The 24,116-nt window shown below is 40.7% G+C and overlaps 1 protein-coding gene across 2 annotated transcripts in view; it reads right to left on the reverse strand.

Annotated features, from left to right (window-relative positions):
• NPC1 (NPC intracellular cholesterol transporter 1) overlaps positions 1-23,663 on the reverse strand; it is a 26,646-nt gene extending 2,983 nt beyond the window's left edge. Inside the window, exons 1-23 of one of the 2 annotated variants that reach the window (XM_050971611.1) lie at positions 23,372-23,663; positions 22,387-22,522; positions 16,486-16,608; positions 15,476-15,582; positions 14,686-14,861; positions 13,644-13,811; positions 12,790-13,039; positions 11,506-11,582; positions 10,502-10,872; positions 9,917-10,143; positions 9,430-9,530; positions 8,434-8,536; positions 7,289-7,478; positions 6,709-6,891; positions 5,934-6,048; positions 4,983-5,110; positions 4,753-4,893; positions 4,082-4,171; positions 3,786-3,976; positions 2,952-3,067; positions 2,269-2,398; positions 1,380-1,580; positions 369-600 (exon numbers count right to left, since the gene is read on the reverse strand). In XM_050971611.1, coding sequence (XP_050827568.1) covers positions 369-600; positions 1,380-1,580; positions 2,269-2,398; positions 2,952-3,067; positions 3,786-3,976; positions 4,082-4,171; positions 4,753-4,893; positions 4,983-5,110; positions 5,934-6,048; positions 6,709-6,891; positions 7,289-7,478; positions 8,434-8,536; positions 9,430-9,530; positions 9,917-10,143; positions 10,502-10,872; positions 11,506-11,582; positions 12,790-13,039; positions 13,644-13,811; positions 14,686-14,861; positions 15,476-15,582; positions 16,486-16,596 — 3,408 coding nt within the window. In that variant the 5' untranslated portion in view covers positions 16,597-16,608; positions 22,387-22,522; positions 23,372-23,663. The remainder of the gene's footprint in view (positions 1-368; positions 601-1,379; positions 1,581-2,268; positions 2,399-2,951; positions 3,068-3,785; positions 3,977-4,081; positions 4,172-4,752; positions 4,894-4,982; positions 5,111-5,933; positions 6,049-6,708; positions 6,892-7,288; positions 7,479-8,433; positions 8,537-9,429; positions 9,531-9,916; positions 10,144-10,501; positions 10,873-11,505; positions 11,583-12,789; positions 13,040-13,643; positions 13,812-14,685; positions 14,862-15,475; positions 15,583-16,485; positions 16,609-22,386; positions 22,523-23,371) is intronic. The other variant, XM_009102530.4, reaches the window with a different exon arrangement.
• Between the last annotated feature and the right edge of the window lie 453 nt (positions 23,664-24,116).

Raw genomic sequence — 24,116 nt, forward strand, 5'->3', positions numbered from 1 at the left:
GAACATAAATACAGCAGACAAACATATGCATCCTCCCCTTCATCATGAGCCACCCGTGTTGATGTGGAGCAGCACCTAGCCTAGACAGCGGCAATGCAGCTGTTGCTGCAAAACAAGAGTGACCTCCACCATGATGCAGTATAGCTTCATACCAGATGCTGTATAGTTCAACTCCTACATCTTATTAGTACTAGGACTAGTTGTCAGAATAAACTTGTTTTCTCTTCTAGATGTGTTAAGATATTTCCACTACTGTTGGCCTCTCAAAGTTTAGTAGCAGAATACTGCTCAGTATCACAAGTATAAAAGTAGCACACAGAACTGTTTAAAACTGGAAAGAGAAGCAAAGAGAGGTCTTGTTGACTTACCATGACAAGATTTACTAATGAAACTGCATTCAAGCTGATGCCCCAGAGCCACATCACTCCAAACATGTTGACAATTATCATAGCAATAGTTATTGAAACCACAACAGCAGCCCATACTTCAAAACCAAGAAGCACAGTTGTCACCAGAAATATTGATCCCAAAGAGATGCAGAGGTTAAAGATAGCATCGTGCACAATTGTCAAGTATTGTTCATAGAAGACATAAAACACACTGTAGAAAAGAAGAAAGGTTGTCATTAGGCATCTTCCCTTTTATATGCTAATATCAGATTAGCTTCTGTGCTAAGGATAAAGTAGTTCCCCCACCCCTCCACAGAAGTCACCAACAGAAACTGGCTTCCTTGTATCAGTGGAATGTCATGTAACAGCCAGCATTTTGTAGGAGTTAACTCCTCACTAACACATCAAATAAAGATCACGGTCTCAAAGTCAGTGTAATTCCCATATTTCAATATAAGCAGCTATAGTAGATACCAGAAGGCAGGTTCTCCATTGTGATATCTACAGGAGCTACTGCAGGCGGGCCATAAGTGCTGGTAGGATTTTTTGATGCAGAGATCAGTATTTCAGATGCACAGATATCAACTCCAACTCAATTTCAGTGTGGCACTCCTATACTTGACAATTCTGTTGCATTTGCTTTACATTTAAATAACTTATCTGAAGTCAATACATTCACATCACAGCTTGCCATTACCCATGTCAACATATCTGCTTATGTTTGAACTATTAAACCCTACTATGAAAGCTATGAAACGCCCAAAATGGAGTCATACCTTTGTAGTGAAGGATTTAAATGAGTTATCAATGACGGCAGAAAGAGACCAGTGCTACGGATACAAATTATATCTTCCTAGTTTTACTAGAAATCCCCAAGTCTCTGCATTACCTTCTGTTAGACAAAACTCAGGTTTTTAATATGTTATTAGCCAGCACCTTTTCTGTGTTGATCAAGCATTTGTCACCGAGGCAAGGTAGATCTAACCATACCTGTAAGGAAACACCCGGTAGTTCTTCTCTTTGATGCCCATGGTTTCAGTAATATTGTCTGCTATAATCCGAGCTTTCCTCATAGCATCAATAAAATCAGATGATGTTTTCAATACAGTATGGTAAGTCATAAAATAAGTGGCTCCAACCTCAGTTTTGTTGTTTATAAAGTTGACAGCAGAGTTATATGCAGCATGTCCTCTATAGAAACAGGTATCAGATGTCAGCACCATTCAAATTTATTAGCTTTTAAAACAAATAATCTTATGGAATGGTTTGAGTTGCAAGGGAGTATAAGATCATCTATCTAGTTGCACCTCTGCCATGAGCAGGAACACCTTCCACTAGACTGTGACTGCTCACATCCCATCCCAACTCATCTTGAACACTTCCAGGGATGGGACACAGCTTCTCTAGGCAATCTGTTCCAGAGCCTCACCATCCTCAGAGTAAAGAATTTCTTCCTAACATCTATTCTAAACTTACCCTCTTTCATTTTAAAGCCATGCCTCCTTGTTTATCACTACATCCCCTTGTAAAAAGTCCCTCTCCAGCTCTTTTGTAGGTGCCCTTTAGAGGGCTAACAGCTGGTAGTTGTTTCTAGCAGTTTCTAAAACTATAAAAGCTTCAGAGCACAATACATTTCAAGATTGCACAGGATATTCTAGAACAGACTGACCATAGATACTGTCTCTCTTTGTGCAGGGGAAAACTGCTGTTCCATTTAGTTGATGACGCATTTGGGTTTTTTTCAGAAAATAGTACATAACTGGAGAGATGTCAATGTTTGTATGGCTTTTAGGAGGACATTAGATATCAAACCTCCAGACAAAACCCAGAACAATTTGACACATAGGTCTAAGCAGGGTCTATAGAATAAAGCTCTTACCCTTTGCCACATTTAGGATTAGGGTTGTCCGATAGGAACATTGGCAAAAAGGTCATGAAATCTTCACCCTGTGGTCTCTGCTTGCCCTCTTGAGTCAGTGGTCGACAGCGAGTGCACGATGGATCGCTGACTGAAGAAAGACAGGAAAAAGGTCATCTACAGGGTCAAGTATTCTTTTTCCTAACACTAGTAACTTCTGACTTGCATTAGTACAGGATGCAATTCCATAAAAAGCATTTTTACTGATGAACTAACTGATCCATCCTGAAATTCCATATTAGATTTGTAGCCCTTCATTTGATTTATTGCTACTAAGGCAAGGGCTGTCAGAGAACTCTTATTTGTGCATTTATCTCCATTAGATCCGATGAGAATTACACCCGGCTGAAGGACCTGAAAAGCAGAGCACCAAGTTTGTGTGCTCTAAGAAAGCGAACAGAAGGATCAGAATTATTATAGCAAGTTACATTGGCTGTCTAGGTAGGCTGTTTTCAGTCTGCAGCATTCCAGTAGAATACTTAAACTCACTCAAGCAGCAGTTCAAATAAATTAAGAGGACAACTCAAGAGGTTCCTACTTACAGCAAGAAAAGGTATTCACTTGACTCATACCATGAGAAAATGTTTTGGCTCTGAAACTTATAAACTAAGCTAATTCACTAGCAACAAGATGGATGCCAATACCTGAAGCATTGCAAAACTGGCCAGTGGTATTGTAGACTCTGCAACAGGACGACTGTGGCTTCACCCAATCAAAGTAGTCATCAATCCAGGATGATGGGGCATAGCCTATCCTTGTGCTAAAAATAACACAACATATCCATCATCAGTAATTTTATGTTTAATTCCAAAACATATCACTTGATCTCTCCAGTGCCAATTTATGCTATGTCAAATCTACTCAGCTCTTCGTATAGTCCCATGCTCCAGTACCCCATCCAAGAGCCATAATGTTCAGGTAGCTCAGAAAACTGCAGCTAGAAAACAGAAGGAGCTTTTTTACTGCATCCTGTTCTTCTGCCAAGCTCAGCTTTCCATTTTCCTGCCCACTCTGTTCCCCATCCTATTCCTGTTGCTCAGTTTTCAAGCAAAGCTCTTCCTTCAGTTTGGCTGAAATGAACTACAGTGGAATTAACTGGGAAAAGACTTCCTTGAGTTGATAGCTGCAGATAAAATTCCAGCTTAGTCTTCCCAGGCCAGTCTAGTTTATTCACCAGGTTTAGAAGCTGAGCATGCAGCCATTTTCCAAAACACCATAACCCCAAGGGGGATCAAGCCCCCTTTCCAAACCCAAGTACATCAATGTATCCCCCATCAGTCCAGACAGGTTTTATCCTCATTCTAGAAGACTGTCACAGCTACTTCCAACCCCCTTCCCTCCCAAACCCACAATATAAAGCAAATAAAATAGAATGTCAGTTTACAACCAGCAGCTGAGCCTGAACTAAATCAGGTGGACACACTGCTCAGCTACATCTCTTCCATGCAACTATGCAGAGACAAGCATGAAAGACTTACTAGCTACCAATTTCTGCAGCATTGAAGACTTGCTGGACAAGTGAATCATTATTACATCCCGTTCCACCACACACCATGTTCTGCCCTTCCAGAGAGGTGTAGTTGTGTCCTTCTTCTAGGACAAAGTAGACAGGGGGACCTGCATGCAGGTACTTGCTGATGTGGCTGAAGTAATCTATTACATAGGAGTCCTTCAAGGGAAAGCTTGGAGTTACTCTTATGGAATTTTGAGGTAGCACAACAAAGTTTCAATTCAGGCACAAACTGCTGAACAGCAACAGGATCATAAGACTTACATCTGGCATTGAGAGAGACTGATCCAGCCCAATCTCTACATTGTGCATAACTGCTGCACTGAATGACAGGATACCCACAAACACTGCTATCTGCAAAAAAAGCAAATCCATTAAGTGAGAATTGTACAGAAACAACAGGCAGTAGGAGTCATTTGTTAAGCTAATAGGAGCCATGCAAAGAGGCTCTAGTTTAAATATGCTACCCAGGCTTAATACAACAATGGTAGTACAACACAGCTACTCAGGGGTCCCTTTGCAACTGTGAGGAAATTTATTCTTAGAAATCATCAGTGAAGGTTACAAACACCTGTAAATAAGCATGGTAACCTTAAACTGAATCAGAGATTCATCAACAATGCTCTGGATTAATGCAGTGTAGAAGCCAACACATGCTGTTTTTTTACATAGGCTAAAGTAATTTGATTGACTGCAATGCAACACAACTCTTAAATCTGGGCTTTAGACAATCCACAATCAAGCCTCTATTTACTGAAATACTTTTGCACTTATAAAAGCTTATTTCTATTCTTATGCTGAGAACCAGAAAAATATACCAGAAGCTTCATTTGTTTCCCTGTATTGAAGATTTTTCTTCCGTATTTAGGCCTTCAGGCTTACTGCTCTTTTGCTCAAGTTTAGAAGACTGCTTACTTGAAATAGATTATACATACTACTATTGGTCTCATCCAATCCTTAAGCAGATATGGAGAAAACAGATTTTTGAAGAACAGAAATAACATGTTCTCAGAACGCTGGACTCCACTCATTTCTTCACTGCTTTTGATGCAACACAGAATATCCAGTCTATTACTCTGAAAACAGATTAAATGCCAGAGTTAGAGCAGTTCTGCATATGTCATCTTCCCTGTGACACTGCAGTCACAGATGCACTTATATTCACCTCTTGACGCTTAATATCCAAGCCCAGGAGACTGACGAAGCAAGTGACTTGAAGAATAAAGTCTATGAGCACAGCCATTCCAGCAAACAGGGAGAACGTGCGAACCGCTGGCATCGTAGACAGTGTCCCTGGAGGAAGTGACCCAGTTTGTTAAGAGAGCTCCCTTCTCCTAGAAATGCACGAGCATTTTCTAGACAAACATCCAGTTTAAGTGGTAGCCTTATAGCAGGACAAAGAGCCTTTCTTTCCAGAGCAAAGGAAACAGCCCATACAAGCCTGGCTACAGCTGCTGTCTTTGACCTATTTAACAGCACTGAGGCTGTGCAAAGGAGTGACTCGTTCTAAGCCATTTCTCAATTCCAAATTTAGGTGCAGACTGTGTAACAGGGCAGTTAGGGAGTGCTGTCAGGCAACATCTTGCTTCAATATTAAGCCACTCCAATGCAAGTTGATCCAATGACAAATTACTCTGCAGGTAAACAAAGCCATTATGAAACAAGGACAAATTATACTTGTAAGGCAACAAAAGACTTACTTCTAAAACATTATAAAGTGAGCCTCAAACATAAATCTGTCATAGGGACATTTTTCCAACCAAGGGGCATTTTGGCAAGATGAATAGACACAATATAGGAGTTCATACACCCTGGTATTTGATCTATTCCTAAGGTCAAATTTAGACTTGTCAACCCCTGCAAGTCAGTAAAAACCTCCAGCCTTTCAGGCTGAAAAGTTTGAAAGATTCAGAGTTGGATCTTTTTAACTATGCCAGACTCTTAAAGTACTCCAATGCCTATTCCGAGCAGAAGTTTAACTTGTTAGTAACAATGAACAACTAAGTTAAACAGCCTTTACAAATTCTTATTTTGCTTTTATATTTTAGTATTGCATTTATTCTTGAAACATGAAGTTTGATAAGGCCCTTATCTTCAAATATTAAAGGAGTCTTACCAAGAAAGAATGCCACAGTCTCTGAAAAGGATGAGAGAAACATACTGGGTGCCACATCTCCCAAGACTCTGCCAATCTGTTTATCCAGAGTTTCACCCTGAAGGCGTTCATCTCTCTGTTTTAAGGCAATAATTTACTATTATTATGAATCATGCAATTTATAAAGCTATTTCATATGGCTTTAAAAAACCTGAAACTTTTAAGATCTCCTAAGCTATCTTCCGTTGTTTCCACTGCATTAACAAGAGTTAGATAAAAAAACAGCTGAGACTGTAAAACAAGAGCAGCCTGAACATTACTTGTTGTCTTACTTCAAATTTAAAATATAGTACTAAGTTCAGTACTTCAGATAAAACTACACATGTATCAGAGGCAGTACCAGTTTCAGTGGGTTATTGAACCTGTCAAATTAAAAAGCTTGTTACCCACTAAGACTTAATGTCAGAAGTTCCTAGTCTTAAACATATAGTTTAGTTCATGACTACTGCTTACAATATGCTAAAATTACAAGTGATCAAAATACCAGTTGAGTTCTACAACTATTTTGATATCAAGCAGCAATACAAAAAATGCAGAGACATAAATTAGGGGTTTTTTTGTGAAGGTAGAATGTACACAGATTCTTGGCTCTCTTCCACTCTCACAAGATATCTTGTGAGTCCAGAGCTGCTCACACTGAGCTGAGCACTGGAACACAGAAGACTCCCTGCTCCAAGTTTACAGCCTTCAAAAATGACAGGCGCTTTTAGAGGACTCTGTATGCAAGAATAAATACCTGAAGTGTCTGAACCATAATGAAAATGTTGTCCACTCCAATAGCCAGCACCAAGAAAGGAATTACTTCTATCACAATCAGTGTCAGTGGGATTCCAAAGTAGCTGAAAATGCCTATAGAACATGCTACTGAGCTCAGTACAATCAGGATGCCTGCAATGCCCAGAGAGATCTTCGAATCCACCTAAAAAAAGTTGTACTGAACGTCAACCAAACAAGCATCATCCCACAGAACAGATTACTGCAAAAGCAAAAGCTGTATTCGAACATTAAGTCTAGGTAGCAGAAAACATTTCAGGGTTTTTTTGAAGATTCAGATATTTAAAAATAAAATTATCAACCTTGAAGCTGCCTTAAAGCTGATGTTAACTGAACATCAGGTGAAAGAACTTAGCTGAGACTATGAAATACACATGAATTGTCTAGCAGAAAAATAATGCTCCCCCTAACTCCTGCCCAGGAAAGACTCAATGCTGTAATAAAAACCTGAACATCAGCATTCTGCAAAAATATTAAAGTCACTTATAGCTATCAGCGAACTCTAGCTTCAGTCTTTATAGCAATGAAAACTATACACATACCAGCAGTCTTCTACAGCTCTGGATATGTCCCAAAGCTATGGAGATGTAGAGGAACATCACAATATAGCTTATCAACACAACGCTAATATCACTGTTGCTTTCGCGGTTGATCTCATCTTCAATACTCCGTTCAGCAGAAAATGATATTGTTAAGTTTGAATTATTGTAGTTCTTCAGAAAGTTAATAAATCTAAAAAACAAAACCAAGAGATTGATCACACTTTGAAAGGATAAAACATCTTCCACTAGATATACTTCAAAGTCAGTTGATGGCAAATGTACATCATCTGTGTGGTACAAGAGTACCTTTTGGCCAGACGATAGTTTGAGGGAACTTTTCTCAGTTGTAAAAGAGAGGTGCTGGCTACATATCCCTGGAACTCTACTCTAAGAACTAGAAATACACTACATTGAAATACTTTCCATGTTCTTTTAGCATGTGAGGACCAATAGCTACTTTGCATGAGCTATTTCAAACTCTAAGTACAATTTTCCTCAAAGCTAGACCTAGAAATACACACATGAAAGCTGACTGCATCTTGCTTACAGTACTGGGACAATTTATTAGCCCTTGTTTCAGTTCCCCAGCTTGGGAGGTGTTTGTGACACAGGCAGATGCTTGTCATACTTTTATTTTGTCACAAACTTTCTAGTACAGTAGTTTTTATCTGAACTGACAGCCAGAGCAGCTGGCCTGTGTAAGCTAGCTCTTCAAGGTGGTAGAGGGGACAAAAGCCTTAGATCTTCATCTGGATGACATTTTTAAAAATTAAAGGTAAAGAACTACAGCATCAGGCTCAACCTTTCCACCTATGGTTAATGGTCCAGTAAATTAAAGAGACTACCTGTGTAATTCTAGCCACAATTAAATAAATCCTTTCTGAAGTTACTTATTGGCAAGTAGTACTGGGCTAGATGGTCACTAAGAGGACTAGAACCTATGTCTCAAAGCAAATTAAGTGTGCCAGACAAACTGAAGGTCTTATGACCAGCATAGTCTGGTTTTAAGCAGTTTTGCTGCCTCTCAAAATGTCCCTGTAGTTATACTAAAAAACTGTCAGTACAGTGCAGGTGGGTTTTTTTAATCAACACTTAGAGCTGCTTTAAATCATGCATGCATTTCAGAACACAGGAAGACTACTTACTCTTTTTCCCATGCCAAGGCCTTCATCAGTTTTTTTGAGTCATTGTAGTAGTTATTGACAGGAAAAGTAATAACAAGAGCTGTAGCATTATTATAGTTATCATCTATAGAAGAAACAAAATGTTTGGCATTAAAATATGGAACTTATTTGTATCTGCTGTACTAGAATGTAAGTTTAAAATTAGCATTGTCCAAAGCAATCCCACCCCTACAACTCCACTGAACACCACTGAGTTCTCAAACACCCTACTGAAATAAGAACCAAAGCTGATAAACACTACAGATGCATTCCGGAGTAATTATTCATTGTTTAACAAGTTCATTGCACCACAATGTTACATTGTTGCACAGTTAAGACAAAAAGCTACTATATAACCACTGCTTATGACTTTCCATCTAATGAGAAACGTGGCTTCCTAAACACTGTACCTCTTGCATACTCAGATTTTACTCAAAGCAAATACAAATCCCCTAGAGTTTAACAAATAAGCGCTTGCCTTTAAACACTATTTTAGATATATTAAACACAAGTTTAATTCGATAAATTGCTTGAACAAAAACCTGGCTCAAGAACAATTATGAAAGAATTTCCTTTGTGAACACTTTAATCTATTCTCAATCACTTTATCAGATCAGTGACAAAATATTCTAACTCAAAGCAAAATACACATATGTCCTAGCATGTCAACCTGAGCTGCTTCATGTCTTTATCTTTTACCAGGCCCAAAGCAGACCAAACATTTCTCCTGTTGACAAGTATGTTTTAATTACAGATTGCTTGCATTTTGCATTTCCAGAGTAGTGTGCCTCTAATCCCAGCACTGGTCTACTGAAAATTTACTTAAAACACCCTTACTTACTGAAAGTTTAACAAAACTCCAGTTTCTCTAGACTGCATTTAAACATCTGTGTTAAATGAAAACGTACCTTTAGCACAACGAACAGCACGTAAGTATGTACTCTCAGACTTCTACTGCAATACTGTTTTTCCACTCACCATCATATCCTCCCAACACCAGCCATGGAAATACAGGTCCACCAAATGTTCCTAAGCAGGGATCGTGAAGCAAGCTTGTGTCATTCAGTGATGCTGGAGCCCTAAAGAGATCAGCAGCAATAACTGTTAGCTTCTGCTTGACAGCTGAGGTACAGAACAATAAAAAGCACAAAACAGTAAAAAGCTGTTGTGTTACAACTGAAAATCAAGACAAACAAGACAAGACTGCTAGTAGTACACTGCCCTTGTGCTGCATTTGCTTTGAATTTAAATACAGTTTTAAAGGTGTCTGCCTTATAGCCTTTAAGACCAGGAGCACCTCCTAACCAACTGAACTACAAACTAAAGAGAAAGCTTAGAAACTGATCTTCTGTTCAGAGCTCTCCAGTAGCATTGAAAACATGTTTAAGGTAAACCAGAGCCAGCATCCACACAAACCAAGCATAACTGTCAACGTGATTAAAACACATGCAATTGTACTGCTTACCGAACACAGTATAGGAAGTGAGTGTGGTAATCAGCATAGACAAAGAATTCATCCCCAACAGTGTGATCCAGAACAGAATGGCTGTTCTGAAAGTAGTTGAGTACGCTCAGGATAGTGCAGTTGTTGTTGTAGGGAGCAAGAGGAGCCAGGCAAATGTCCTTCAGCATTACAGTCTCATTGTCATAAGAAGCAGTTATGTTGACAATAGCATCCTGCAAATCCAGTACCTTTAAAACAAAACAAACCATAGTTTTAGAGCAGCATAAGAAAGCACTTCCCTTGCAAAACAGGACTTAAGTGCACACTATATTCTTGCAAGTTTCCAGAGACAGAGGCATATATCAATAGAAACACATTACAAAAACAATATTTCTGTGCTATACTATGAACAGAGACTTAGCTTGCAAGTGTCTCTCTAACAGAAGGGTTTGCAGCAAAAAAGCTTTTATAGTAAGGCTCTGATTTTTAATAAGACTATCTAGTGACTGTTTTGATGGATACATAACATTGCAGGTAGAAACCAACTTCATGTGGTTATATCTGTTAAGTATGCTTAGGTCTTTGCTCTTGGTAAATCCCAATTACCTGATGGAGAATATCTTTGGTAAGGGGAGGCCCAAAAGGTACATCTTCTCCTGATGGGTAAGGTGAGTAGGTGTCTGGGTGGCTCTTTGGTGCTTGAATAATAACTTGTTCAGTACGGAAGAAAGGTCCAAAGTGTGTGTCAAAGTATTCCTTCTCCTTGCGGGCTTGACTGCTTGGGGCTGACCAAAGATCTACAGGATTTGTAGTTGCTTTTATATATACAAAGCCTGAGCAGCACATTGCAATGAAGACCACAGAGAAGAGGATAACAGGACGTGGATTTCTGACACAGAAAGCCCCCCATGATGTAAATGTCATCCTCAGGCCATTCTCAAACCTTTCACCAAGCCTTTCACCACAGGTAATGTTTCCTGCAAGAGCAAGTAAAACAGTAAATATTTGAGAAGTCAGTAAAGTAGCATTTTCTTGGAGTCCACTCAGAAAGATGAAATTTTATTGTTTGTAGGAAGCACTAGAATCTATGTCTCCACTGACAGACAGATCCTGGGACCAATCCCTAACTGAGGCCAAGGGGCAGAAAACAGCTCATACCTATGTTGCTCTTGTAATGTAAGTTTGTGTTTGACAGCAGCAGATGTAGCAAATAAAGCTAAAATATATATAAGCAATAAAACAAGCTACCTTAGCTGGTACACAAGTAACAGTACAGTTTTTTCCTAGCATGCCTTAAATGGATATATGGATGAGTCAAAACACTATCAAACTGATTTTAGCATCATGTCCTCCATATACTCCTACAACAAAGCTCTCCAGAACTTCCTTGCAGCTTAGCTAGATCCATGAGGGGGTACCCAGGGCTTTCAGCATCCAGGGAAATAGGGGCAAGTACTACTCTGAAAGAAGAGAGATGCTGGTCAAAAGGCTGAAGGCCCTCTCAGAATGGCCTTTTTTTAGCCTAACAAAGCTAAAACTCCAGAGCCCAACCATAGGAAACGGATGCACTTGAGTTTGTAATAAACCTATTACTGTTACCCAAGACATACCATTGTCACGGTGGGAATTCACAGAAAAGGCTACATTGCTGTCAATTGGGGTGTACTCCGAGACAAAGTGCCGCCTCCTGCAAGGCAAGAAGCTGTGTTATCCTGCTTGTCCAAAAAGGCATTTGTACTGTGTACTGTTTGTACAAGTCTCCAGCTTTGTGATCTTTTGGAACACCATGTCAGCTACTTAAGAAACTTTTTCAGCTTACATCAAGCACCAATTCTTTATGCACATTTAGAAGATAACTAGCATTAACAACACAAAGAATTTCTTTAAATTGATCCTAAGTTGATATTTGCAAAAGATTTTTACATTAAAAATATGAACCAGGCATCTCAAACACACCACTTCATGATGCCAACTAAGGTAAGGCCACTAAACATATCAAATTGTCATACCCATTATCCTTTTCCAAGCAGACTTAATTCTTATTATAGAGCAATTTCAGTTTTCTGGTTATAACTGAACAGCCATAGAATCAGAGTGGTTTAGGTTGGAAGCAAACCTTTAAGATCATCTAATTCCAACTCCCCTGACATGAACAGGGACACCTTCACTAGATCAGTTTACTTAGAGCCCCATCGAGTCTGGTCTTGAACACCTCCAGAAACGGTGAGTGCACAACCTTTTCCACTGATTCAATACCTTTATAGGACAGAATTTGTTTTTAAGATCTAATCCATATCTACTCTCCCTCAGCTTAAGACCATTGCCCCTTGTCCTGTCACTACATGCCCTTGAAGAAGTGCCTCTCCAGCTCTCTTGCAGCCCCCCTTTAGTTACTGGAAGGTGCTGTAAGGAATCCCTAGAGCCTTTTCTTCTCCAGGCTGAACAGCCCTAACTCTCAGCCTGTCTTAATAGGAGAGGTGCTCCAACCTTGTGATCAAGTGTGATGCTATAATTACTGAAAGCTTAGCTTTCATTTAATTTTTTTCAAAATAGGAAAAAGTATTCATTATTTAATTTGCAATAGAGCAGTGACTGTTTTGTTACGAATGTCTGTTTTCCCAGACTTCTGTATACTTAGTTATGAAAGTTGAAGAATAGTGTATGTAATTCTGTAGCTAAGAATGCTATGACACGTGCATCAACTAAACCAACTTCTGCAATCGCTATTTCCCAGGTTGTTTTAGCTGTTAGAACATTTTTTGTAAGTATATGTGATATCTGCTACAAAACAGACTTTTGGCTGGCTGAAGTAGTCAAGACATAAGCATCTGATAAGGCAAAGAAGTTCTCAGAGATAAACAATTAACTTGAAGAGCTTGTTTTGAATGCTTTACCTGTAACACCAGACTCCAAAAACTAGTGCAAAAAATATGAGTAGAAAGCCCATGTATGAGATCCACATGATGACATACACAGCATCCAAACCAAACAATAGCCAAGGAGGAGGCAATGGAGGGGGCTGAGGTTTTGGACCACAGACAATTGAACAGTCCTGACAGCTGCATGGTCCTGTTGAATCATCCATGGACTCATTACAGCCTTTGGTAGCGTTATTCATAGGGTTCATTCCATGGACAGGAACATCTATGACAAATCACAAGTTGTAGAGCCAGTTTACTACAAGGAAAAATTCAGGCCTTCCCAGTTACGTGAGTTAACCCTTTATATGAAAGCCCACAGCCCCTGTGTACAGCAGCATTTCTTGGTCTTACAGATGAAGAATCTACTGCCTTTTCCACAGCAGATACCAACTATTTACGGTTGTCTAATAATTAAATGAGTGGTCATGTCTATAACACTTTAGTCTGTAAAAGTAATAAGCACATACTTCTATCACCCCAGCAATGATTTGTCATCCCTCTTATCTATTCAGATTGTGAAATGTGTAACAATAATTTCCAGTTAATGAAATCCTCAAGGATGAGGGTACTGCCCATTTCCCAAGGAATACAAGTAGCCAGTCACCTAGGCTCAGTCTACCACAGAGTTTTATAGATTTCTACAGGAAGAAGCTGTATAGAAAAAAACCCAAAGCAGAAATAAAAAACAGTAAGTTAATCTCACATTGCTTTGAAAGCCTGTGACTGCAGACTTCCATTGCTGGGCAGCCGTTTAAAAATCAATGCTCTAGCCATAGCACCCAGCCTTTGACAGGAGTTTCAAAGGCAAGGACTATTCAGTTTCTTACCTGAAAAGATTGGAATTATGCTGAAAGGAGTTTGTCCATTATCTTTACTAAACATGTACTCAATCCAGTTGGTTGCATTGCAGTCTTTAACATCCTTCCCACACAGCAACCCCAGTGCTTTGACATTGCTCGATGGAGCCTCCACATCTTTGCAGGCATTGTACATTGCTGGGAAAAGTCATTAAACCAATCTTATAATTTGAGTAAGCATTCCAAGTATTTCCAACATTATAGACTCTCCAAGTTCCAGGAACATACAGTTTTCAAGTAGAACCATCTTAGGATAGTGAACTAATGCTTTCAGTTGTATTTGTAGTATTCAAGGTTGCAATGCTTTGTTACAGCTACCTTGCTCTGAGAAAGCCACTCAAACCTGCATTATGCTAGAACCTACTTTTCTGCTTGACAGGAAACATTACCTAATATTATTTTCAGGGAAAGCTAGGAAAAGCATTTAAGGTGCTTTCAACTTGTAGACAGTATATGACTTTCCAGTGTCTCAATTTTATTAAAGTTTACTGCAAAAAGCATAACAAGACTGAATTAATGCTTTAAGCTTGCTACAAAATCAAAATACAACCCAAATGTATTGTTCTGTAAAAACATCTAATTTTGATAAAGGACAAGGCAGTCCATTTCAAGACTGAGTACCTCTTAGTGAACCACTGTGTGTACAAATTTTGTTGACATGCTTGCCAGACTGTTTTAGTATCAGGTAGACTTTGGACATTCAATACTTGGCAAAAACCTTAATTTTTGTGAAGTTAAAGTCATCAAGGTTATCAGCTATTAACCATTTGTATAGATGTTCATCCTCAACTGAACCTTTAAAACATTGTTATTTAACAGTGTCAGTGTAATGAATGTCCCCTGCCCGGGCAGAAGTTAAGTGTTCCATAAGTTTTAAGGGGGACCAACTGTTACCTATGTGATGACTCAAACTTCAGAAAGACAGAGAGATGTTTCCCCCTCCAAATTCTTTCTGAAAAAGCACTGGTTACCTGGACAAAAACCAAGGTAAATTAACAAACTGTTTACTCACCATTTGCAAATCGATCGCCAATGAAGTACTGCAGCTCTGTAATGCTACTTTTGTTCTCTTTTAAAACGGGATCATAGTAAGGTATGGTGCTTGTAACATTCAAAAACTCAGACTGATTTGGACTACAAGTCAGTTCACAGAAGAGGTTTATCAAGTTGTAAAAACATGATGGACATCTGTAAGGAAAGCCAATTGGTAGGAAAGCCAATGAACAGCAATCAGATTAAGAGGTAAAGGTGCTATGTAGGTCAAGTCAGATACACCTTGCAAATATAAACATTCTGCTCAGAGCAACAGAACAAAATATTTAAATTCTGTAAGACTTTAATCAGCAATATGACAATTGTTGTTGATGCTACAGATGAACAATTTTAAGCACCATAAATCACTAATAAAATTGCCTGCCTCAAATAGCAGATTGAAACAATTTTACTAGAATTTGAAAAAAAACTTAAATGTTGCTAGTAGAAAGACCTAGACTTCTTAATGCTTTAGTTAGAACAAGACCAAATGCTACATTGTCACCCTCTTCTGAAAGTTTCATTAGATAAAGTAGCTTGAGACAAGCTAAAGGAATGTTTATTCTTACTAGCTAAATAAATCCAGACTGCAAATAGTTGTTTCATGACATTGCAGCCCGCTGCTATGGATAAGAAAGTCACTCCAGCAGCTTGCTCCAATAATCCTTTAAATGAAATTACCACTTTTTCTCCTTTTCTACAGTCTACTTGAAGACAAGTGTTTTGATATCCTGTTATTAAATTAGTTGCTTTGTCATTCATTAGCATACCTGGAGAGAAACTGCAGAGGCAGCTGCAAGTTGTTTTTCAAAGTCTGAAGCTGATGAACATCACAGCAAGTGCTAACATTGCCAAAGAATAAACCCGGACAGAGTTCCTTAAGAAAAAACCAAAAAACAAACAACATTGAGATCAAGTGGAAAGGAAGAAAAAGCATGTTTAAGACTTCAAAACTCATTCTAGTCATAGGTTTTGCAGCAACATATTTCAGAACACAGTAGCTGTTGCTGTGGGAGACACAGAGGAGAAAAACAGTCCAGCAAACAAGATTTTTGTTTAGAGACTGGAGAGAAGAATCACTTTTTTCACTTCTTTCATTCAAGGCAGCACTTCCTTTTGAAAAGCTCCTTCAGATGATCTTTACTCACCAGGGTCTAAATATAGAATGATAATGGCATTTGAGAGCCTATTGGTAAGAGGACAACACATGTTTATCCAAGTTGAAAGTATTCCTGCAGCTTATCCTCTAGTACTCCTTCTGGATAGTATCAGATTTTAAAGTCTCAGAAGGCAAGCACTAACCATAAAACCAGTGATTACCTGGAAGAGGTGCTTCATGTTCAGTTTGTAGAAGAGACAAACACATTTAACACAAGTACAACTGATACTAACATACAAGAACTGTACATTAAGTCTTCAGAAACAATACACAACAGCAGTCAGCTGACCTACATATTTAATGAAGTCACTCCTCTCACCAGTCTAACCATTGTTTAACCTGTAGTTATTTCACTCTTTAAAGCTTTGAACTATCAGATGTCAGAAGGAAAATCTGGCAATATGCTGTGTTGTGCACGAAGAGAGAGACTTCTCATACCTCTGAAAAGAAACTGAGGTAAATTACCTTAACCCAGTTGGACCTGAGAAATCAGAGACAGTCTGTCTACTTTCTCATCAGGTTAGGATGAGAGGTCCATAGCACAGGTCCAAAAGAGCCCAATACAGAATTCTACTGTTGGAGAATTTTTTTTTCAGCAGGAAACCTACAAGAGAAGCTCACCTGCATTAAGTCATAGCCATCTTCTGGTAGTGCTATTGGTGGCCCATCATAAGCACAGTTGTATCTCTTGTCTCCAGAAGCAATTCCACACTCTCCATACCAGACACACATTTGTGGAAGTACCTAATCAACAAAACAAGTGAATAACTGCAAGGAATAGTTGCTGATATCTCAGCTATTGTAGAATTTATGTGCTACTACTCCAAAAACCAGTTGCAGTCCAGATCTGATAACTTCCTGCTAATTCAAACATCAGTGTGTACTACATAAAGCACCCATCAACAAAAGCAGGTGTTTTTGACATGGTGCACATCACCACTGATCTTCAGCTCAGCTCCCCACCTTCCCTTGATCATTACAGAAATAGGAGGTGCACAACCTATAGTTAAGATCAAGTATAAGAATTACTTAAGAAGAACCTAAACAATACCTGAAAAACATCTTCAAGAACAAGGTGATTTAGAAAATAATTTGTTCATGCAAGACAACACAATAATTGTTGGGTTAAACTGTCACATTAGAGCACGAGTCAGTGCACATGGAGAGAAACTCATTGCCTATGTGCAATTTCACTTCCTCCTGCCACCTCCTGATCCTTCCTAAAAATTCATTATAGTGACAGATTGAGGAAGCAGCAGCACAGAGAGGATTCTGAAACAGAACTTCATAGCTCTGCATCTGCCATACATACATTGTCACAATCTCAAAGGATGCCCTCCATCACCACTTTCAAGCCTAAGCATGGAACATTTAAATGGCATTACGGTGCTAAGAAAAGATCCTAATTTTAAAGATGTTTTAATTTAACGGAGGGACTATTGAAAATTCAGAAATTTGTTCTTTATTATGTGCATAAAAAAAATTGAAAAAGGGCAGTGGCACCTTGAAAGCCTTTCATTTTTGTTCAGTAGTACTGACACTGAAACGTCTGAGATACCAAGCCAAAATATTTATGCTGGAAATTAAAACATTTAATGCAATAACAAGCTATTTACAACAAAAGCTTTAATACAGCTCCTAAGTTTTCCTACTACCTGAGCCGCAAAGCAGACTGCACGAACATTTGCTACACTTCTGCCAGCTCTGATCAGGAGTTTGCTTAGTACAGTCTGAGATATAACTGACCTATTTTGATCTCCAAAACAACCTTGACTTAGCATTTTAGAGACACCATATGTTGTTGCTGCAAGGACAGACTGCTGTGCTTTGTGCTTGACCATGAATAGTATTGTTTACCGACCAGAGAGGCCCCTGAAAGGCTGTCCTGACAATACCTGATAGCTACCCAGAAACACAGTGCCTCCGTAACATCCATTTTTGTGCTGAACATCACTGACAGTTCTTCAAAAAGTACATCAGTAGTTGGTTGTTTATCAGGGACAATAACCATCACTAATTTACCCAACCCAAGACTTGTTTCCTCTTTCCCCTAACCAGGGCCAATTCAAAGTCACTCACTGCAAGCCCGTCTAAAAGTCAGTTTAAGTGCCACTCATCTAGATCACCATTTCATTTGTCTATTCTAGAACATCTTCTAGTTAAACCCACAACCAGCTGTTAAGTATTACAATGTTCTATGATACAAGCTGGATAACACCCTTTAAGATTGCACTTATAAACACTGAATGTTTAACACCAGCATAAGCCAAAAAGTCAAAATTCCATAACTTGTGGACTATATCTCAAAACCCCATTGTAAATTTGTTCATACATCAAGTTAATCCAAGAAGTTAACACTACTATGATGCAAATTTAGAAGTCATCATCTTCAACTCTGCTTCCTCACACCTATACGTCCCAGTTTTAACAGCAAACAATCTACTAGCAGTGAAAATGTTCTGCTGTTTGTACCAGCATCAGAAGTGAATGGTTTCTTCAAGAGGAAGCACAGATTCACTACTATTCTTGCAAAAGGGCAAGGAATTTGGAGCTGCTTTGCAACGCCCGTGAGAAAAGGATTAGTTATTTCTTCCATATCAGGCTGGCTTCGGTATTTAGTCTAGAATGATTTGTAAGCATCCTTTCTGAAAAACACTTCCTGTGCTTCATTACATCTTGGTATCTAGCAGTTCTTATTTTTTAAAACACGCAAAGTAATCAGCCTACTCTTTAGAGAAAGACTGTTTCTTCCAGAGTGGAATGTGTGGGGAAACCTGGTAATGTAGTTAACAGTTACAAAAAACTTATCAGGGCACCTCTTGCATAGAAAAGCTTGAGTACATTTCAGTTACCTTGTCAGTCGGACTGATAGTTCAATTGTTTTAAAAACATTATCTGTGTTTCAAGGCAGCACTTCCTTGGTTATAGCTACATGAATACAAAACATAATACAATCTGTCTTATGTTTATAAATTTACCTACAAGGCTTTCTGTCATCATTTTCAGGACAGAACATAAACCAACTTATTTGCACACAACACTTGGTAATGTACCAAAAGGTACATTAAACAGCTAATCACAAAAGAAAAATAAAGCAAGACAAAGTTCAGTCTAGTATTAGTTTATATTTGACTTTGGATAAAGAATTTCAAATCACATTCCTGAAGTTTCACAGCAATAAAACATACAATGGAAAAAACAATGTTTGCCACTCAAACTTTCAGCCTGTTTAAGAAAAGCTGAACAGATCAGCTGCTTTAAACTATTAGAAGAGCATTTGGGCCTAGAACTGTAAGTCTGAATACTCTGTTTCAGTAGTAACACCAAGAACATAGTTTCAGAAACAGTTCAAGATTTTACATTTATACCATTACCTAGCAGGATTTCACTAATAAAAGCTTAAGTTTGTCCTCTGAACCAGTAAGCTTTGGGGATGCTTGATTTACAGCAGTTGAACCAAGTCCATAAGCCTAAAAACCACCAAATCATTATGCATCAATAGCCTAAATTGAACAACACAGCTCTTGAACATTAACAAGTTAATAGCCTGCTTACCATTGAGTCAGCCCCAAAATACAGGAGAGGACTGGTCTCCTATGGCTGAAACAGCATTCAGGGATACAAATAACTACATAACTACTCCACTACCACAGATAAGATAGAGCTGACAGTTCTTCCCTCTGAAAACCCTCTAGTAAAAGCTAGATTAAGTTAGAGAGTAAGACAAGCACTTTGCTCTTTCCATTCTTTCGGACAAAATGCTCCTATGAGGGTAGGGTGAGATGGGGATGACTAAGTGTGGTTGTAAATAAGTCATAGTTGACAAAGATGCTGCTTGCAGAGTCAGACTTTTAGGTCAGATAATTGTTTACCTGGGTATTAAGTTTCTTAAGTGGATGAAAGCCTAGTAAAAAAAAAAGTAACAGAGAAATGCTATGTTAAACCAAACTGCCTTCTAAAAAAAGGCAAAATACTTAAAACACTCCATAAGTAACACAGGGCTAGTTCATGGTTTTGTTTTGGTTTTTTTTTTTTCTTCTCTGTATGTTTTCCTTTTAAGATCACATGACTAAGTACTTGTTATATTAGAATGGGACTTTCCTAAGTATTTCATAAAGCAACATAACCTTAGATAAAGACTGTTCCTTCCTGCCTCTAGCATATCTTAGAAACCACTTGCCAGTACACTAACACCAACCTTCAGTACATCCTCAGAGTTCAGAAAACTGTACTCCTATTTCTGGCAGGCTTAGCCTGTTTGAAGAGAAATTTCACCTCAGGCCAAGGCTCTAGGAGCCTTTAAAAAGAACTTGCACATGAGCAAGTATGGGCATTCTACAGAAGTTCTGTTAAGAGTTTTCTGGTTCCCAAGCATTACCATTCATTTGTAATAGAACTAGAGTTCCAACAGATCATAAACACATTTAATTCAGCCCATGTTTCTTCAACTGCAGGTTGAAACACACTGATAAATTTTGATGCTTCCAGCAGCATTCACCACCACCAATGAATACATACTGTTAAGGAGACAAAGAACAATGATGATGCTGTACACAGAAACAGCAACTGTTTGTGGTGTTACAAATACCAGATGACAAGTGAACACTGTTTGATTCTTCAAACTAGGATTACTAATGTATAGAAAAGGCAAGAGCATCAGATACAGCTGTTTCCCTTTCCTTCATCTAGGATGATGCATCTGGGATCTTGCAGGGCAAAAAGATCAATCCAGGAAAAAGCACACTCTTCCCCTGCATCCCTTAATATCTGCTATTGCCAGCTAGGTTGAGAGTTCTAAGGAAACACTACACCACCCCTAATAAATGGGTGGTGTATGGGTGAAGACTGGCTTAAGGAAACAGGAGAGCAGGTCAGATTCAGAGATCTGTCCCAGAAGTTGCGTTTTACCTCACAACCCTTCCTGTGGGAGAAAGAGGTGCATGGACTAAAGGAAACTTTACAGGTTTAGTTGTAATTCTTTGTCTATTTCAGTAGCTTGTTCAAAGCCATGCCTTATCTGCCAAGCTCTTCCAGTTCCTTTGCTCACCAGCCTGTTTCCTTTCAGATGGAAATATCATTACTACTCCTGGTCAGGCAAAGCAAGCTCTGGAGTTATCAAAGAGCATTTCAGATGCCACAGTAAAGTCAAAGTCAAGTAGGAAGAGAAAGCTGCAGTAACAGTAAGAATTCAGTATCTGTGGGGACAAGTTGATGTTAGCTGCAAGGATGCATGCATGATCAGGAAGTGTAGGGCCCCCAACTAGCACCTGTCTGCAGCTAAGTCCATCTGCACCAAAACAGCTCTGATGGCCTGCAGGTTAATAATAATACTACTGTACAACACCTGGATTGTTTTGGCTACTGCCCAGCTAGGTACTACTCAGTTCTACCAGTCACTCCCTTCAGTCATCTCTCCCCTTCTGAGGCAGCTTCCTCACCATCCAGAAAGGCTGAACAAGTCACTCCTGATTTTCCAGGAAGTAATTTAGATGAAGTGGTTACTGTCTTGTTCTGGAGCTACACTGCCATCCCTGTTCCAACAGACATTGCTCCAAATAGGAAACTGCTCCAAACAGACATTTCAGAACTTCATGTCCGAGGTCAGGTAACACCACACTGCAGCCACTTGGCATGAGCAGCACTTGTCATTAACACTTTCCCATGGGATTTCAGAAAATCAAATTTAGCTTGGGACCCCAGCTGCTGATAGGAAATCTGTATCCAACCTTGATTAGCCAGTGATTTAACAGCTTGTGTTTTAGTACAATTATACAAAGATCAATTGCAATAGTGGCCACTAAGCACACAAATACCATCTAGTGCATTAGGACATTCATAAGAAAATAAAATAGTAATGGATAGCTGGCAGAAATCTTGTACCATGCACTGTTCAGAGTGAAAGATACTGAACACTTCAAGTTCATTGTGAACACATATATAGTGGAAAGATTGTGAGCTGAAGTGCCACTCCAGCCCACCGACTGCTTTGAAGCAGAAAGAAACATGACACAGGGCACTTTGGATTACAAACATCACAACTGAAAGCACAAAACCATTACACCAGCAGTACACTTGAGGGAGAGAACAGTTTACCTTTATAATGCTTCTCTTCAGCAAGCATCTAACACTAAATAGGCTCAGTCTAACTGAAGGACCAGCTTCTCTTTGAAAGATATCAAGGGTCCTCTTTGTGAAGTGTCAGGCTGTAAATAAGAGTTAATGGCAAAAATTTCCAATAAAACCAGATTCTGCCTTCTTACGGTACACAACTGAGACTTGCATGGTTAGAGTAATTTTGTAATATTTACTTTGAGGGACCACAAAGCCTCTACAAGAATTCCCCTAAATATCTGGGGAACTTGTTTCAAGCTCCCATAGGTCAGTATCCTCCTGAAAAGGAAAGCCTTCTGTCATTTCTTTACCAGCCTAGGACACACCCCATTGCTCCAAGATGATATCTCCCTCCAAAAAACATCACATAAAGGTGCATTGGTTAGCTGTGAAATATCATTACTTACTCACCTGAAGATCACAAGTCACGACTAACAATCACCTTCTCCAGTGCTAATAGACGAATGAATACCTCATTTTATGTTCAAGCTCTTTAAAAGTTTTTTCGAAGAGGATGAGAACAGCACATACACAAGATGACAAGCTCCTAAGTTTAAAAAGAGCTAATCATAAAACTTGACCTAGAAAGTATGTTTTCAAGTAGGTAGAGAGGGAAAGAAAGCCAACCACTAAGGCTTACAAGACACTCCTTGTTTCTCCTGAGGAATGTGGAGTATCCCGCTCCTATCTTGCGCTACAGCATAACAAAACATGACTGAGAAGAGTGAATGTTTTACCATATTTTTTTCCTAAAGCTCCCAAGACACACTCGAGTCCTCAATTTTAAGGAAATATGTGGTCTTACTACTAGCACATGCGTAAACAGCAGCTCTCACTCCGCACAGACCATTACTTCTAAGAAGTCGTCACCTAGCGTAAGTTACACCCCAAGCAAAGCGAACCAGACACCGACGACATCTGCAAGCCTCTGCCGGGCATGTGACTGCGTGGCCACTCACATGCACTGGGCATTGCATAACCAGGGCACGCCACGGGAGCGCGGCATCCCGGGGGCTGCCGCTGCCGGCTGCGACCGCAGCCGACGGGGACTGGGCAGAGGCTGAAGTTCGCGGGTGCTTCCCAGCGGGCCTGCCGTGCCACCGGCTGACAGCCCCGTCCCGACGGGGAGCAGAGGCACAGGAGAAGGGGGGCGAGCCCCACCGGGGACGAGGAGGGGACACCCCGGTCCCTTGCTTCAGCTTCGCGCCGCCCCGAGCCCAGGGGCCTAAGCCGGGACACCGCCGCCTTTATCCAGCCCCGCCGCCTGGGACACCCCCGGTCGCGGGACGCCGCGGCTCCCTCCGCCCCAGGCAACACGCGTGGGATCCCGCTGCCCACCCGCCGCTCCCTCTCCTCCCCACCATGCCGGGAGGCCCGATATTCCCCATGGACTCACCCGCACGGGCGACAGAAGCAGGAGGAGGAAGAGGAACCGGAGGCCGCCTCGCCCAGGGCTGCCTTGAAGGGTCCCCATGGCGGCGCGGGCTGAAGCGGATGACCGGCAGGCGCTGTGGGCAGCAGCACGGAGCAGCAGCGGATGGAAACAGGAGAAGGGCGGCGAGGCAGCCGCGCCAGCGCAGTCTGGGAGGGCCGCTCTCGCCTACCGGGGCGGAGCCGCCAGCCCCTTCGAGGAGAGGCCGATGGCCGCCCCAGCACCGCCGCCAACCGCGACCGCCGGCCCGCCCCCAGCACCGCCTCACCCCGCGCAGCCGAAACAAGAACACGCTCCTCGATACCACCCCCTTCACAGCCTGCCCAGAAACACCGCCCCCGGCACCGCCTCCCCCCTCACGGCCTGCCTAGAAACACCGCCCCGGCACCGCCTTCCCGTCACCGCCCGCCTAGAAAAACCGCCCCGGCAGCGCCTCCCCGGCACGGCCTGTCCCGGCGGCGGCGGGCGGGGCGCCCATCACGCCACGGCCGCTCCGCTCCGCCAGAGTGCGGGGGGCGGGCGATGCTCTGTGGGGCCCCGGCGGGAAGCTCGTCCCGGTGCGGGTAGGGAGGCGTTCTCCTCCGGGATGGACTATCCCGCCCAAGCTGCACCGGCAGCCGGGCAGCAGCATCGTCCCCGCGCGGAAGTCTTAATCGCATAGTTTGTAAATATCAAGAGTCGCTTTAAAAGCCAATGGGTTTAGGAAAAA

Source organism: Serinus canaria, chromosome 2 (genome assembly GCF_022539315.1).
Source record: "Serinus canaria isolate serCan28SL12 chromosome 2, serCan2020, whole genome shotgun sequence".
NCBI lineage: Eukaryota > Metazoa > Chordata > Aves > Passeriformes > Fringillidae > Serinus > Serinus canaria.